A 17,768-nucleotide genomic window follows, 5' to 3' on the forward strand; every position below is an offset into this window, starting at 1 on the left:
TTTTCTTTTAAGATGTTTTTTAATTCATATTAATCATTAAATCTCACCATACTTTTGTATTATGATTCAATTCTACAATCTAGAAGAATAAAACAAATGAAGGTCCATGATAATTAATAATAATACTTTTTTTCTTTTAAGATGTTTTTTAATTCATATTAATCATTCATTACCACCATACTTTTGTATTAATCTTCAATTCTACAATGTATGATGATTAAAAAAATTAAGGTACATGATAAATCAAGTTGTTTGTTATTCATATTAATCATTAAATCTCACCATACTTTTGTATTATGATTCAATTCTACAATCTAGAAGAATAAAAAAAATGAAGGTACATGATAATTAATAATAATACTTTTTTTCTACTGCTTTATTTTCAGTACAGCCATATCTGTCAAACATAACATTGTGGGCGAAAAAATAAAAATGTTTTTGAATCACTGGGGCTTTGACTCATTCATTTTTTTGTCACCTTTAAGGGTTATTCATGAGTTTGTTAATTCTATCAAAAAACTATATGTGGTTATCAACACTTTCCTTTTTTAAAAAGTTTTCTTTCTCTTATTTAAATCCAACAATAGATCCTCTATATTACAGGGTAAACTGCCATGATGCGTGACTTTGGTCCAGACTGAAGTTTATCAATTGTTGAATGAGCTGCCAATAAATTTGGTACAGATATACATGGTGCCATTAGTATGAAGATTATTGATTTTTATCTGGCAGCACTGTGAGGTTGACATTTCTTTTTCCCTATGAACTTTGGAGCTCCCTTAATTGATCATCTGGCGCCATCATCAGAGGAACTTTTCAAGCTGTCCAGTATTATGGTTTATCTATTTGACATCTAAGTTGTCTGTATACAGTATTTAGCATTGCAGCCTCACAGTAGGGGTGGGCAGACATATACCTTAAGAAAAGGGTTCCTTCTGACAATGGATCATGTCGTTGGCACGTGAACACTCATCTTAGTGCATGCTAGGGGCGACTCTAGGATGAGACCTTTAGAGGGGCTCAGCTCCGAATGAGAATGTGACATACAATGCCCTGCAAGTGTTCAAACCCCCTGCGTAATTCCACATTTCTCTAGATAACATAAATTACAACAAGAAATATTAATACATAGTAGAGTGGTTTATTATAATGTATGATAATAATGGTTCAGAATAAACAATCACAGATTTCTACAGAGAGGACCCTGAGATAGTTAATGAACCCTGAGGGAAACACAATATTAATGACAGAACAGAAAAAGTACATTAGATCTGTTAAAATACTCGCAAAATAATTAAAGTTGAATAAAATATTTTTTTGGGAAAAAAATGCCATCATCCTTTCCTACCTCATTTATTCTTCCTGTAAAACACTTTGAAATGTACCATATAAATAACGTTTACTTTAAGGGTGGGAAGATCAATCCCAAAAGTATCAACAATACTGACATTAAGTCCTGTTTTGAGTATTGATATTAACGTTAAAAGAATTGATACCAAATAAATGGACCCACCTTTTGTTAGATCACATTCTCAGTGCTATGTTCACTGCTGCTAATGTGTATGCCTGCAGCAATTATCATGTTAGTTCAGAGAATCACGTAATACATTTTTTTCCTTTATATTAAAAATTGTCTCACATGTGATCAAGTCATCTTCTCTTTTTACTTTCAGTACAAATATTTATATATATTTTATGTATTTAAAAAATCTTTATAACCTTTTATTATTATTATTTTAGTGAAAAATTAATATAATACTATCTTCTACTCCATGATTATAATTAAGTGGTATCAGCATTGATGAACTTGGCCCTGGTTGTACTTGGTAGAGTGAGCTCAGTAAGACTTCAGTCCTGTCTTTTCAGTATGAGTTAGTTCATCCATGTATATTGCATTAATGCGCAATAAAACCTTCACATGTCATTTACATGGAGAAAAAAAGCTAAACCGTTGTTGTGGTAGTTCACCGTTCAGCTGAAGGTCACAGTCTGCTCTCCTGCTCTGCTCAGACTCATAATAAAGGCAGTGTACACAGGGGGCGTGTCTTTCGCTGTACTTTTTTTGATTGACAGGCTCAAAGTCCAATAGCCATGAGGGGGGCGGTGCGCCTCGCGACCAACGTTTCCCACTCGCGTTAAAAGCTTTTTGAGCAGTTGGGGTCAATTTCCGCTCGGTGGTAGCCGCCTACATAAAACAGTCTTCAACTTTTCTTTTCCGACAGCCATCGTCATGTCCAACAACAACGCCAGCAACAACTTAATCATCGCTCAGAGGGCCGTGAAGCAGCTCCGCTTAGAGGCCAGTATCCGGAGGATCAAGGTACGAACCCCACAACACTGACACACAAACACGGAAGACTGAGCCAACCTGCTGCTGAATGGCGGAGACACACTGTTGCAGAAATGACACGGAGGGGACTCTTACATCTTATGATCTTACACTTTGATCTCCAAAGTGACATACATGACATTAAAACCTGGTTCTGACTGACTAAGCAACACTTCGCTTAAAGTTTCTTCCGTGTTTATCGGCTGTCAGTAAAAGTATTTCTGGTCGGGTAAATCGCAGCTCCTTCGTGTGCCCCAATGATCGCGAAAAATGACAAGTTTATCAAAGCTAAACCTCTTTGTGTTAGTTATCTTAAGAAAACAGGTTGACAGTATCTTTGAAAAAGTTACATAGTAGACACACCCATTTGTGTATTGCGCCGTTGCTTGCAAATTGTATGCAAAAAAAGTACCAGTCAGTCAGTCTAAGTGCGTAACTGTGTGTGGAGTTTGACAGCAGGCCAGCTGGGGAATGACATTTAGCCTACTGTACATGTTGTTTATGCTCTCTCTCTCTCTCTCTCTCTCTCTCTCTCTCTCTCTCTCTCTCTCTCTCTCTCTCTCTCTCTCTCTCTCTCTCTCTCTCTCTCTCTCTCTCTCTCTCTCTCTCTCTTAAACACACCATCATCATTTGTCTGGCTCTGCAGGTGTCCCAGGCTGCTGCTGAGCTCAGAAACTTCTGTCTGCAAAATGCCTCCAAAGACCCTCTCCTGGTCGGGGTCCCCTCCAGTGATAATCCCTTCAGACCCCCCAAGTCCTGCTCCCTGTTCTGAGGTAGGCTTGCTTTTTCCTGCATTGAGGCTTCAGCAGGGAATTTAAGCAACACTAGCATAATGTAATTAATTACACTAAGGAATAAATTAATTAGACATTCACACTCAGTTTACACTGCGTTGAATGCACGGCTGCAGGTAACAATAGTTTTTTTTCTGATTTCTTTTTCAATTATTGATTAATCTAATGATGTTCGTAATTATTTTTCTTAATTGATCAAGTAAGCGTTTGGTAAAAAAAAATCAGAAAATAGTGAAAATGCTTGTTATAGTTTCAAAGAGTATAAAACAGTATAAAACTAAAGATACTCAGTTTCCTATCAGGCATGACAAAGAAAATGTTAATAAAGCATCAAATCCTTATATCGACTAACCATTGCAGCTGTAGTTAAATGGTCTGAAATCAGACTCAAACTATCATTAATAAATTAAATTGCAGATTAATATCTGTTGATCAAATTATTAATTAACTGACTAGTTGTTTTGTCTCCAGTTCGATTGATGGCTCTGTAGTACCCATTTATGCTATTGTGCTCTACTATGATTTGTACTCTGCAGTACTTATTTTTTTATATAGATTCTCCACCTTGTGAAGCCAAAGGCAAATGTGTGGATTGGTTTGAATTATACTTTAGTTTAAACATAGAGCTGAAAACAAATTAGTAGAATCAATTCAATCTCAAAGCACAAACACTGGATGGTTACAGCTTCTCAAATGTGAGAATTAGATGCTTTCTTTGACTTATGTTAGTAAACTGAATCTCTTTGGGTTTTGAACTGTTGGACAGACAAAAAGAAACAATTATATCACGTCACTTTAGGCTCCAGGGAATTCTGATGGGTATGTGTGATATGTTTTACAGACCAAACAATGGATGAACTTAAGAAAACTGGAACATAAATCATTGATTACAATAATTATTAGTTGCAATCCTAGTTTATAACAACTACTTCGTGTGTCCGTGTGTGTCCCCGTGTGTCCGTGTGTGTCCCAGTAAAAGACTTTGGTAACTGTTGTTTAAGGTTAAAGGTCCACTGGTGTTTTCAAATATAATGGCTGATGAGACTCAGGTTGATGTTACAAGGAGCACTGCAGGAAATTATGTGAGGTCACAAAAAACCATTAAGACAAAGCCATTTTCACAGCAGTCGTTTGACCTGTCAGTAGCAGTAAAAAGCACAAGTGTTACAAATAACACAACACTGTTCTATTTAAACGTCCAGTGTGTAGAATGTAATGGTATCTAGTGAAATGGATTTCACCAAAGTGGAATATAATATTCATAGTATGTTCGTAAGTGTATAATCCCATGAAAATAAGAACCATTGTGTTTTTGTTACCTTAGAGTGAGCTCTTTGTATCTACATAGAGAGCTGGTCCTCTTCAGCGTGCCATGTTGCACCGCCATGTTTCTACAGTAGCCCTGAACGGACAAACAAAACACTTAATCTTGCACACTGGTCCTTTTAGGTGTTTCAGTAAGTTGTGACAATGCGCCGTAATGTACTGGGCCATTAAAAAAGGCAAAAATATGACCCTATGATCATGGTGGGTTTTCCTGTCTTTCAAGCTTACTCTTTACACATCCATGAGCAGAGGTCTAATCAGGTAAAACAAGTGGAAAAAACCTGTGTGGATGTGTAGCTGCCCTTTTTTATATTTGGGTTTTAATGAGTTTTTTCTTGTTATCCCTTTTTTTTTACGCAGAGCAAAAAGAAACATGGAGGATTTCTGTATTTATCCGTCGAAGGCTGTCTTCACCTCTACTTGATGTCGCTGTAGATCTGCCAGCAGCTCCTCTTGGGATGATGGGACATGGGGCTGATGGGTTCGGGAGGGGAATTGGTCCACTTGTTTACCAAAACTAATGGTATCATAACTCCATCTGTTACATTAAAGTTGGGCTGGGCGATATGACAAAAATCAAATATCACAATATTTTTGACCAAATACCTCTATCGATATTGCGACAATATCATAGGGATGACTAATGGTGCTTTCACAACATATTTACACAATGAGAGTTTTGATAAATAATCATCAATAATGTGGATAGTGAGTAAAAGCAAATAATAGAGGAGCTAAAACAGTCTGGTAATCTCAGAAAATGACTTAATCGATATATTGCCCAGCCCTACATTAAAGCAGGGCCACACTCTACATGTTCGAAAAAAGAAAAAAAAAGGCAGAAATTGTTATTGACACTAACCTGACTAATGATTAAGCTGTTCTTGGTTTACCCAGCACTAAAAATGTCCGGTCTCAATTTACTAAAAAAATTCAGCCTATGTGATTGGATACTAAAGGTGCAACCTCTTCTTGTAATTTGTGCTGCAGGTAGAGAATCATTCAAGCATTAATTTAAAACTAGTTGCCATTCAAAAATAAGAACATGTGTGATATACACACTGTATTTCTTATTGTGTCTTTATAAAACACTACAGACTTAAGACTAAGATTCAATTGCGTATGTGGCCTACAGACATACTGAAAGCTTTTGAGCTAAACCGATTAGTGTCTTAAACCATTCATGTATTTTTCTGGCAATGGTAAAGGTGTTCCTACCATTCTGAGGTACAACAACATGGTACAGACTTTAACCCTATGAGTGCAGGGCATGTGATTGTAGAATAACCTTTCATCCCGTCCATTTTCTGTATATATTTAACAGCCTGTTGAGGTTGCTTTTATTAACCTATATGTTACAGTCTTTCATTTTAGAAACACATCAAGGCCTTGCGCTATTTGGATAGTGAAACCTGGGAGCAGATTTAATGTCTAGATACACAAATGAATTGCCAACGTTCATATCGCTGTTCAAAAGTTCCAAATATTTGTATTTAATGAATCATGCTGCAGATGACTTGTTGTATTCATTGTTTTCTACACTGGAATCATTTTCCAATCAACCAAAACTTTTACTACTGTTACCCTGCATCTTTCTTAACTTTACTAGTGTGGGCAACCTTTTAGAAATTAAACTTCTTTTTGGGACACTGAGAAATTTCTGTATGTGTCATTTGTGCAAATAGAATAAGAAAAAAGAAAGTATCACTGTTTCTAACATTGCTTCTGAGATTTCATGATTTATACACACTTCAGTTTATTGTTGTTACCAACACAACCACAAATTAAGAGGTTCAGCAGAGGTTTGTACTAGAGCCTCTTGGTTTGATTTCATTGTAAACTGAAAGATCCATCAACAAGAATATGCAAACTGTTGGACTGAGTCCATTTGTTTAAATAGTGATTTAGCATCTCACAAATGGTGATTATAGTTAACATTGGGCCACACTGTCATACATCTGCAGGATAACACCAGACATTCAAAACCATTCATTAACTACAGATTCATGTAAACTTACAGTTTGTCAACTTTGTGAAGTTAGTTTTATACACACAGGGTCCTGGACGAGTTATGTATTGCTATTTGCAGTAATTTAATGAAAACCCTATTATTTATGTTTGCTCCATTCATCCATTTTTACTTGACAGGTGACACCTTATTAATGACATCACGTCACTTTGTGGGGAGTTTTTTTTTAATGCACACAGGGTCCTGGAAGATTTTTAAGACTTCGGTATTGCTATTTGTAGTATTTTTAAATAACACTCAAAATACATCACATTTGTGTGGGACAGTGCGTTTGCTTTATTACTCCATGCCCACAGATCTCCCAATGACATCATGAAAAAATTAGGACAAGAAATACTGATCTAAACCTACATCAGCTAAGTGTGTAAGAGTCAGTGTGTATTTGGGATTATGAACATCCACCCAGTTTATGAACCACCATCATGGATGTTTGAACTGAGTCCACAATATCCTTTATAAGTGAAGTTAAGACTATCAAAACCAAGTATAAGTTTTCTAGAAAGCAGTTTGACTCAAAACATTTCACAGCTGCTCACTTGTCACTGGTAATTAGCAGAAGTGCAATCACCTGGAAGTATAAGAGGCAGCATCTGTCTGAGGAAAGTGAACTGCTAAAAGTAAGGTAAGAGATGTGTGTGAGGTCATCACAGAGGCATGTTATCCTGGATATCTGTGCACCTATTGTGTTGATCCTGATGCACACCGGTTACATTTGCATGTGAGTAAAAAGTTTTTTTGTGTTGCTAAAATATGAAAATAGCACCCAGATGGCTTCCAGGTTTGGTGAGAGAAAGGTTGGAAAACACCAGGACTACTCAGGTAATAATGCATTTATTTTACCTGAAATGTGGATACATGAGCCAAATGGACACATTTCTTCAAACAGAATAAATAAAATATACACTCAGTCTCAACTTCCTCTTCCCCCAATCACCACTGTCATCCTGTCTTTAAGTGGCTATCTTCACCTGGCTCATGTGCTCTATTACAGAATACTTTCTGCATAGGGACCCCAGCCCCAACCCTCTGACTGAGCTCTCTCACAGTGCCTCCTGGTGGGCTGACAGGGAGGAGCACAAACCCCAAGGACACTCGCTCAGGGTGAGTAAAAAAATTAAGTGACTCAAGTAGATGATCAGTGCTGTGAGGAAATCTTATCTTGTAGAAGCAGATAAAAGAAAGCGATGAACATGTGGCCCGGCTTCAGGACCTGCTGCGATGTGAGCGGACCAAAGTGAGGCGCGTATTGTGCAATATACACATAATATGAATACCTTCACTCTATTTCCCCTCCTTCTGAAAAATCTTCTTCCCTCTTTCCAGTGCACCCGCCTGCAGCTGCGGTGTAACCAGCAAGATGCAGAGCTGAAGCGTCGAGAGCAGCTCAGCAACAGATTGAAGGAGCGACTGTCACAGCAGATTGACAGACACCGAGAGAAGGGACCCTGTGAGACTCACTCCTCCTGCATTTGCCTCTCACATACTGACAACTCAAAATTTACCACCTTACATTTCTCTATCCAGCCATCGAGGTGCTGAACCTTCCACCTGGAGCTCGAGGAAAAAGAGAACAGCCAGTCAAATCTTTCAGGCCCAGTGCAAAGTAAGGTGGCTGTTGGTTATCATGCAGTGACCTCCTCGGCCTCTTTTTTTTTAAATCTTCAGTTGCTCTTTCCAATTTGTAGGCGAGAGGAGGCAACACTACGTGTGATGTTGGAGCGCAGAGAAGCAGAGCTCAGAGAGGCGATGAAGCTGCGCTACAACCTCACCACTTTACTTCATGCACTCAGAGTCGACATGGAGCGGGTGAGGAAAGAATGAAGAGCCTTTTCCTGTGCCTGTCAATAAACGGCATCAGTCTGTGGGCCAAAGAAACATTAGACAAATACTAAGAACAAAAAATTATGATTTTTCAAAAAGGACAGCTGTTCTGATGTTTTGATTATATTTATATACACAAGAATATAAGCAGTTGTAGGCGTTCAAAATTCAAATTTTCCCTGCAATTTAAGGACTTTGAGGTTATGTTGCCCTAAAATTGAGATTAAAAGTTCCTTCTTGCCCCTGGAAACTGCAATCAACAATCTACACATGGTCCATTTTGGTGGCTGATCTGGATCTTTAAGGTTAATTCAAACATTGATTCACTGAAACACCACTTTGGATGAAAAGTCCTGTAAATGGAAATTTGAACGTCTAGAATTCTACAAAAAGGACCCTGTGGTCATGAACTCTCAATGTTGGAAGTTTATGAATGTATCCTACATAACCCTTTTTAAGACCTTATCAGACTCTGTGGATGTTGAGGATGAGGCCCAAAATGAAGACATGAGGCTGGATGAAGCCGAGGTGGCGCTTGGTGACCATGTGACGGGAGGTGTGGTTCAGGGTTGGAAACTGGTGCAGAGGAGACTGTGCGAGGTCTTATCTGAAGGTAAAAAAATCCACGTTGTACAATAAAAGTGACTATTTGATAATGATATTTCACCATTTATGTAAAAAATAAAACCATAGCAAACTAACTTTTGTAGATTTGTCTTCAACTTCCCATACAGCCTTCTTGTTTTCTTCCTTCCGTAATGTTTAAGAAACCTCTGTATAATGAATGTGAGATCGTCATTGTGTGTAGGCCACACTGGTGGTGGTACGGACCATGACAAGCTCCTGGCTCAACTAGAAACCGAACTGAAGGCGAGTCAACAACTTGTCAAACTACAACAACAACTGCTGCAGGTGTGAGTCTTTACTACATACATACTTTCTCACAGGGATCTATTGCTACTGTTGGACTTATAGTCTCCATGGCTTCTGTCTGTAGGATAGTCTCATGTCACCTGTCCCCTCTGAGCTGGCTGACTCCTATTTTTTGGAAGAGTGGGAGCGCCTTCAGGTGCGCTGGGCAGAGCTCGATCATCAGAGGCGAACTTTTGAAAGGGAGAGGCAGACCTTCACTGATGCTGCAATACGATTGAGCCATGAGGTGAGAAGAAAAGGAGGCGGAGACTGTTGTCTTAAAGTGTAAAATGACCACTACTTGGGTAATTTTGTCATATGGTGCGAGTTGAAATACCGCAGAAGTAATGCAATGGACAAGGTAAAGCTGGGGAGGGGGGGATTTGGATCAATACATTTTCGGAGGACGCCTTGTTCAAAAAGTCTATTGTGCATTTACAGAAGTTTCCTCATATGAAAAGCATTATGGCTTTAAATCCTGCTTATCACTTTGTAAATGTGGTTGTTTTTTTGTGTGTGTCTACAGCGTCATGATTTTGAGCAACAGAAGGCTTTTCTCCTGAAGCAGCAGTATTTATGTGACTCGCCTCAGTTTGGTCAAGAAGCACAAAGCAGCAACAGAGAGAGCATTGCCCTCAGTGAGTATGAAGCACTGTCGCTGTTATTTCTCTCATAAATCCATAGAAACACTGTGTATTTGACTCAAGATGTCTCAGGTTTGGTGCACAACAGCATCTCTGGCTGTGTTCCTATTACGCCATCGTCCACCAAGTCGGGGGCCACTTCTGTTTCAGGATTACATCAGGGAAGAATCAGAGTTCAAACCCCCAGCACTCCTGAGCTCTACTCTGCCCTCAACCTGTCATACAACTGTCGGTTAGTCAAGAATAGATTTTATAGCAGGTGTATGTATATCCACATTTAACAGCATTATACATAAGCAAAAAATTAGCCAACTTTACCCATGTTGATAGATTTTCAAAGGTCCAAACCAGCTGCTGAGATGTTGGTTGACCCTTTTTATGAGGATGGTTTCCCTCAAATCTTATTCCTAACTATCTTTATCTGCACTCATTTAATGAGAAATCTGCATGTGTGGCTATGGGGGAAAAAACAAATGCACTATGACTAAAATCTGGCTTCATTTTCACTTTTTTGTTAATTTTCTTTTAAACTAACTCATTTTAAGCTGTCCCCATTACTCTTGCTTTATCATTGCCATCTCTCATTCCTATCTCCTCCACCAGAGCCAGAGATGATCACCAGTCGGAGACATGGTATGGCAGGGCAGACAGGATGGTGCACCGAACTCAGTCTCCAGACTTGGACTGGTCATTTTGATAATATTTTAATGATAGGTGGCGTTTATCTTATTTTCAGTTTCTTTATTTTAAAATAAATAAAGACTTTTTTTTTTTTTAAACCTTATTTTCCCACTTTGACATAGTGCTCTTAAGAATGGATTTGGGCTTGTTACGCCAATAAATACGCTTTCTTATAATGGCTGATTATGACTACTCTGTTGGGCAATTTATCCTCTGGTTAAAAATCATTCCTAATCCATGGTGTATTGTGGCCTCATGAAAATTGACTGCTTTCTTCACACACACACACACACAATACACTTTTTTACATTATTTAATGATCAATGCTTATTTAATTAAAACTGGGATCTGACCCTCCAGCCTTCCGAGCGCAGTGTATTTTACATGATGGGTTTCATTCATCTTTCTCAGAAGCTGAAATACGACACTGGCAGGCCCAGATATAAATCTGACGTGCTCAGTTTGAACCCACTTCTACTATTACTGAATGATAACCAAACAAGTGAGTACAAGAAGGAAACGAGATGGATAAATACAAGATAGAAGCTGAGTTAGAAGGACCCTGGTTCTTAAAATCTGTGAAAGGTATGTTCATGGGCGCACTCACAGCCACAACTCTCACAAGCAAAACCATATACACTGCTCAAAAAAATGAAGTGAACACTTAATCAATACAGTATAATACCAAGTCAATTAAGTGTCTAGGAAATGCAAATGAAAGTGACAACAGGCGCATTGAAGAGGCAAAAGCAAGGCAACCCCCAAAAAGGGAATGGTTTGCATGTGGTGTCTACAGACAGTTGCTGTCTCCTTATCCTTCCTGACTGATTTTTCTCTAGTTTGGTGTTCTGCTAGTGTCCTTGTCACTACTGGTAGCACTAGACAGTACCTGCAGTCCAATCAGGTTGCACAGGCAGTCCAGCTCATCCAGGATGGCACATCCATACATACGGTTGCAATAAGGTTTGCTGTGTCCCCCAGCACAGTTTCAAGAGCATGGAGGAGATACCAGGAGACCGGTTGTTACACAAGGAGAGCTGGACAGGGCCGTAGAAGGGCATCAACTCAGCAGCAGGACCTGTATCTGTTCCTTTGTGTAAGGAGGAACAGGAGGAGCACTGCTAGAGCCCTAACAAATGACCTCCAGTAGGCTACTGGTGAGCATGTTTCTGATCACACTGTCACAAACAGACTCCATGAGGGCCTGATGAGTTGTTGAGCTACGCGGCTTCACTAGCGTTGAACTCTGGGAATAACTGTACAGAGACAATAATATCCTTTAGCCCTTTTGGCATTCTTTATTTTGAGGCTTAAACATGACCTTACATTTTTCTCCAGTCATGGAGGGATGAACTCTGACTATGACTCTCTCACAGACAGAACAAGCTTGGGTGTGGTCTAAACAAAATGTGATGGCACAGTATGAGTGGTGACTCACTGTGGTGAAGACAAAATACTGCACTCCACTAAACAGCAGTACAATCACATAATAACAACTGAGTACACTCAATACAAACATGTCTCTTAACATGAGTGCTCACAGCTCAGCACCGTGCATCTCGATTGGCATTTGCCTGACAACACCAGAATTGGTCATCATGAACCTGGACATGGGAGGCCCCTGAACTTGGGAGGCCCCTGGGCTTCAGCCCATGTAAGCCCGTGCAGCGGCCTTGCATGTGATTGGCTGCTGGCACAGTCGCCTGACTGCGTGTCACACTACTCACCTTGTAGTTAATTACCAATCAAACGTTCTTCAGACGCGCACAGCGCCGTGCTGTACTTCATGTTATTGAAAAGTCGTCTCGAACATCGTCCTGAGAGTTTGGCAGACAAGCAAAAAATACAAAACAAAAAAAATTGCCTGAAGCAGTGAGAATGAACGGTATGGTGTGGGGGCTCTGCCGTCATCTGCCGCGTTTCATGGAGTCGGATAGCAAAAGTTTCCAGCCCTGGAAAGACTATATGGGACTGTCGGATCAAATCCAAGAGATGCTGTGCTGGAACACAGATACTAAGTCATCAGTGGCAGCCTCTAGTGCTCCGCAGCCACAATCTGATACTCTTTGTGAGGCTTGGCCCCCCGTGCGCATTAACGCACTCTGCCAAAGTGGCGACCTCGGTGCAGACAGTGCGCCAGATCTCCCCGCTAAACCTACACTGCCAGGCTATTTCGCTCATCAGCAGCCAGTTGATGGCCCATGGGGCGCACCACTCGCTTTTTCTGCTGATGGACCAGACACAGGGGATTTGAAACCAGCGCCAAGACCGGCGGGTTCTAGGGGAACAAAGAACCGCAAGAAGATGACTTTTTTCAAAACAAATGAGCCGCCTCCGTCACATCCATCATCTGAGCTCATGTTCTGCAGTTTCTGCAAACACAACGGAGAGTCGGATTTGGTGTATGGATCCCACTGGCTGAAGAACCAGGCCGGAGACGTTCTGTGCCCCTACCTGAAACAGTACGTGTGTCCACTTTGTGGGGCCACGGGTGCCAAAGCTCATACAAAGCGCTTCTGTCCTAAAGTGGACAGTGCGTACAGCTCCGTGTACACCAAGTCCAGACGCTGAACCGGCAGATAACAGAAGGTCACTGCACAGAAGGCCGACTCCTTAATATTAATATTTTATTTATTAGCACGTGTGCGTTTTTGCTTTTGTGTGTTTTTCATTTGCATGCTTTGGCACGTTTGTTGTGTATCCTTCTAAATGTTCTTGGAGTAGGTCTTTTTGCCTCCTTATGCTGGATTTTGTGAAGTACTTAACGACTGCCAGATATTGTGTTTGGGAGGAGGAAAAAAAAACGTTTACGTGTAAGATGTTTGTTTTACATATTTTAAAAAGTTTTATAAAACAGTCATCAGTAATGACTTTAGTACAGTATGTAGCGTCATCTGACCTGATTTTACATTTTTAAATTATGATGACTTGTTCTTGTTCTGAGGTGTGTGAGTATATCCCTGTTATTGACGCATGTTTTATGTTGAGTACTGTGCATGTGGCTCCTCTAAAAGGCCATTACAGCATTTCTCACTGTGTGGATATTTCTGTGAGACTAACTCTTGTACAACCAAGTTATAAATGTCTGAATTGACAACATCTGTTTGTAGTCATTGTTAAAATTGATGACAGAATTAGTCATACATGGAAGATTAACCTCCAGATATGTTGAGGCTCTTTCGTATGTCTGGAGTGAATGAAATGAGGATTATAACAATACTCACATTACCAACATCTGGATTTATTTAAAGAGAAGCAGAACAATAAAGCCATAAAACTGAACATTCCAGCTGTTATAATACAATTTTGAGATCCCCTGGATTTATAGTTAAATATTATTTGCACCATGGCACAAGTGCGTGCATAACTTGTGAACCCTTGGGTCAACAGTAAGATCAGGAGGGGCAGGTATTTGAACTAAATCCTCAACGTGTGGCGCTCCTTGAACTTTTACTGCCACGCCGTAGGTTTTCAAGCTCTCTGTGAGTGGCCATTACAGTTCGACTGCAAAAAAAACAATGATAGAACAAATACAGATTATTTTTGTCAACGTTTCAGTAGCTTTCTGTGCATCCGATCTTGACATAAAAGAGGATGCAATCAGTCAGTTCGAGGATGTTCAATGAAAGACAGAGGGGGAAATTTGAAAGATCAGGAATTCGTTATACGGAGGTAAAAGCTGCTCCACAAGTTTTTAGTTAATATTAGGAGAATGTGTATCGTATACACTATATTTTATGCACTTTGAGATTTAATTACACTGAACAAAAATATAAACGCAACACTTTTGTTTTTGCTCCCATCTTTCATGAGCTGAACTTAAAGATCTAAAACATTGTCTATATACACAAAAGACCTATTTCTCTCAAATATTGTTCACAAATCTGTATAAATCTGTGTTAGTGAGCACTTCTCCTTTGCCGAGATAATCCATCCCACCTCATAGGTGTGGCATATCAAGATGCTGATTAGACAGCATGAATATTGCACAGGTGTGCCTTAGGCTGGCCACAATAAAAGGCCACTCTGAAATGTGCAGTTTTGCCCCCCCAGACCCCTTCAATAAAGCAAAACTGCACATTTCAGAGTGGCCTTTTATTGTGGCCAGCCTAAGGCTAAAGGCCTAATATTGTGAACAATATTTGAGAGAAATAGGTCTTTTGTGTATATAGACAATGTTTTAGATCTTTAAGTTCAGCTCATGAAAGATGGGAGCAAAAACAAAAGTGTTGCGTTTATATTTTTGTTCAGTGTATTTTAAATTCCTTCTTGTACATATATTGCCAATTTTAATTACCTTTTCACAACAAATTAGACTGACGATTTCATATTTTTACTGTCAGTACTCCCTCAGATCAGCCAAATGCTACAGCTGTCTCATACCTACATATTTTCCCCTTGATTTTTATTCTTTGCTAATAATTTGTAAATCTAAGGAAGGATTTTTTTAAAATTTGGTTCCAATTAAAAGTACGTCAGTTTAATTCAAAGCCCAGAGTTTCTCTGAACTTTACCAATTCATCAACACCAAAGGGTAAACTTCATGGCTGGACTAAACAAGGTGCACTGACCCTCAGCTGGCCTCAGGAAAAGGTGCCAAGATGGCTAGAGCTGGAAAAGCTGACACCACACACCAGCCAATCAGAGCACGGAGGTGGGCGTGAAGAGGATGGAACTGACCAATAGTATTATGAGTCAAAAGTTCAACTCTGAGTGGAGAGACATGCAAGATGCATGCAAGAGCTGAGGGCAGAGTGAGGTTTGAAGAAAGGAAGGAGTTGCCAAAAAAGAAGGGAAGTAAAAATAGATCAAACATGAAAGAGGACAGTTAGTTACTTACTTCAGAGAGGAAAGTTCTCTGATGAGCCCACAGATCAAGTCCGTGGCATCTTCATTACAGTCCGAGCAACCGAGACTTCCGTTCTTATCTGTCAGCTCCTCCTCACTGAAAGGGGGAGAAAGTGAAAAGTTGGTGGTCTACATGCTAATAAATCCTAAATTTTAGCAGGAAGGAATGAAAGAAAATTAAACAGGTCCATCTGACAATCTGATGTTTGTTCAAATGTAATCATTTATTATGTGACTTTCATTGTTTACGACCTGTGATGTGTGGATGGTGCTGTTTCTCCACTTAGTTTATACTGGATATTTATTTTCAGAACCAGTCTGCCTCTCTCACATTCCCCTCCCTTTCTTCACATTACTGTCAGAGCTCTTGTAGGACTTAACCCCATTCCTGCCCTCCTTACGTCCAAACAATGGTGTTCAGCTGCGAGTCCGACACATAATCTAAGCATCCAGATCCAAACTGGTCAGTGGTGTCCCTTGTCTTTGGGTCTTCCACATTCATAGCAGAAAGACAAGGGGCGGGTTCATCATCAGGACCACACTGCATGCGACAAATATAAACAAACATACATATTCTTCCTGTTTTAATACAGTTAAAAGGTCTGCAATAAGATACATTTTGAGTCAAATCATAGAAACAGACAAAATAACCCTGCACTATGTATCACTTTGGTGATGTTTGAATTTTGATATGAGTGTCAGTGTCTCATCTGTGTTTCTATTAGTTGCCATATTGTGTCTTAGAATTAAACTAATTAATTAATCTGATTAAAGCTAACACAGCACGAGTAATGTATGTTACAGCATTTGTATTTGTGATTTGCAGTAAAGTTGCATCTAATGATTATAAAATTATTCTGAGGATTTGTTTTTCATCTGATTAGGCTATAATGGTTTAGGTAATGGTTTAGGCTATAAAATGTCAGGAAATTGTCAACAAGTTCCTTCACAATTTAGAGAGCCCATGGTGACATAAAAATGCTCATTTTGTCCAAACAACTGACCTCAAGTCATAACAGATCACAGCAGCAAATTCTCACATTTGAAAAGCCAGAGCCGCAAACTGTCCTTTATAAATGATTAAATATTTTTTTAAACAATTTCCCTCATGATAAATTGTTTCAGGCCTAATTTACACTAGTGGTCCTGGTGCATTACTAACAAACACAATTATGGTATGTGGCAAAGGGATGGCACTATATGCAAAAAAACCCTGAAATACTATATTAATTAATACTATGATGTGGTCTGAGCAACACTGACTGGAAGACACACTTATTTGCATCAATACCTCTGTCAGTCTCAACAAAACTTCCGTTTCCCTATCGACCCTGGTTTTTAGGTTCTGGTACTACTACTCACACTGGCCTCTACTGAACTACCAGGGGTCACTGCAACCACAGAGCCACCGTTGAATCCTTCTGGCTGGGTGTCTGCGGATGAAGCCCCTGCTTCGGCTCTGTCACCGTCCCCGGCATGACCGGTCGTCTCTTCCTTTTTCTCATCTTTTGTCATGGTCACACTACACACCTGATGAGGTGCGGCCTCACTCCCACCCTTCTGTTTCTCGGTCTCCTCATTCTGAGATGGATCTGTGTGACAAGTTTCTACTTCTGCCCTCCCATCTTCCCCGTCTTCCATTTGTTTCTGATGTATTTCAGCCATAATCTCAGCTGAACTGCCCCTAAGCTTTTGTTGTTCTGTATTTCCCAAATGTGCCTCCTCTTCCTCTGCAGGTGGATCTGACCTTGAGTCACCAGTTTGTTCTGGACTAGGTATGATGTCTCCTTCAGCCTCACAACTTTCTCCCTCTGAGCAGCCTGGATCACAAACGGTACTGGTCCCATTTGAGGTCGAGACTTCCATATGGACTTCAGTGTCTAACCTGTGTGTTAACAATGTTATTGTCAAAATTGGGAGTAACAAGCTACATTCACTCATGTTACTTTAATTGTACATTCTGGAGGTTTTTTAAATCAGTAATTTCATTTTAATTTTATTTAAGAGTTAATTGAGGCAATATACTCACTTAGTTATAGTAGCTAGCCAAAAAGACCATCTTTTGCACTTTAAGAATTTCCAATTGTTTCAATTTAAAACAATCTAAATTGAATTGAGATATGAAGGGTTACAAAAAGGTTGTAATCCTTCATACATTTAAAAACACTCCTTAGTTCTGTGTAAACTTTGAATGAGAGTTTTATTTAAATTGCTTTTAAACCTTTAACTCTACTAGGGTAGAATATCATTGATCTAACAGGACACAATGCAGTATAACCATTGACACCACTGGTGCTGTCATGACAATGCAGAGATTAAATGTATATTAAACTATCCCCGCTACATTATCCTCACCTGTCAACCCCTTTACAGGGACTGGACTG

At 39.6% G+C, this 17,768-nt stretch overlaps 3 protein-coding genes across 3 annotated transcripts; all 3 read left to right on the forward strand.

The window, feature by feature from the left end:
• The first annotated feature begins 2,132 nt into the window (after nt 1–2,132).
• si:ch211-286b5.5 (uncharacterized protein LOC100003596 homolog) lies at nt 2,133–6,106 on the forward strand. Its single transcript, XM_062435469.1, has 3 exons — nt 2,133–2,320; nt 2,976–3,102; nt 4,810–6,106. Exons 1-2 carry the CDS (start codon nt 2,231–2,233, stop codon nt 3,099–3,101), a joined length of 216 nt encoding a protein of 71 aa, XP_062291453.1. The 5' UTR covers nt 2,133–2,230; the 3' UTR covers nt 3,102; nt 4,810–6,106.
• A 1,139-nt stretch (nt 6,107–7,245) lies between these two features.
• Nucleotides 7,246–10,552, forward strand: si:ch211-286b5.4 (afadin- and alpha-actinin-binding protein B). The gene is given in 12 exon segments (XM_062440881.1): nt 7,246–7,297; nt 7,470–7,579; nt 7,644–7,712; nt 7,802–7,925; nt 8,003–8,081; nt 8,164–8,318; nt 8,769–8,912; nt 9,108–9,211; nt 9,297–9,458; nt 9,738–9,849; nt 9,919–10,087; nt 10,459–10,552. Coding segments are annotated over 12 exon segments (1,374 nt in total).
• Nucleotides 10,553–12,414: 1,862 nt separating this feature from the next.
• Nucleotides 12,415–13,156, forward strand: nanos3 (nanos homolog 3). Its single transcript, XM_062438202.1, has one exon. It carries the CDS (start codon nt 12,415–12,417, stop codon nt 13,105–13,107), a length of 693 nt encoding a protein of 230 aa, XP_062294186.1. The 3' UTR covers nt 13,108–13,156.
• The last annotated feature ends 4,612 nt before the right edge of the window (nt 13,157–17,768 follow it).

This window comes from Scomber scombrus, chromosome 2 (genome assembly GCF_963691925.1).
Source record: "Scomber scombrus chromosome 2, fScoSco1.1, whole genome shotgun sequence".
Taxonomy (NCBI): domain Eukaryota; kingdom Metazoa; phylum Chordata; class Actinopteri; order Scombriformes; family Scombridae; genus Scomber; species Scomber scombrus.

Bases quoted from the DNA above. Each gene is read 5' to 3' on its own strand.
- si:ch211-286b5.5 (XM_062435469.1), top strand. From the start codon at position 2,231: ATGTCCAACAACAACGCCAGCAACAACTTAATCATCGCTCAGAGGGCC. The intron at 2,321-2,975 runs GTACGAACCCCA...CTGGCTCTGCAG, and splicing joins CCAGTATCCGGAGGATCAAG to GTGTCCCAGGCTGCTGCTGA.
- nanos3 (XM_062438202.1), top strand. From the start codon at position 12,415: ATGAACGGTATGGTGTGGGGGCTCTGCCGTCATCTGCCGCGTTTCATG.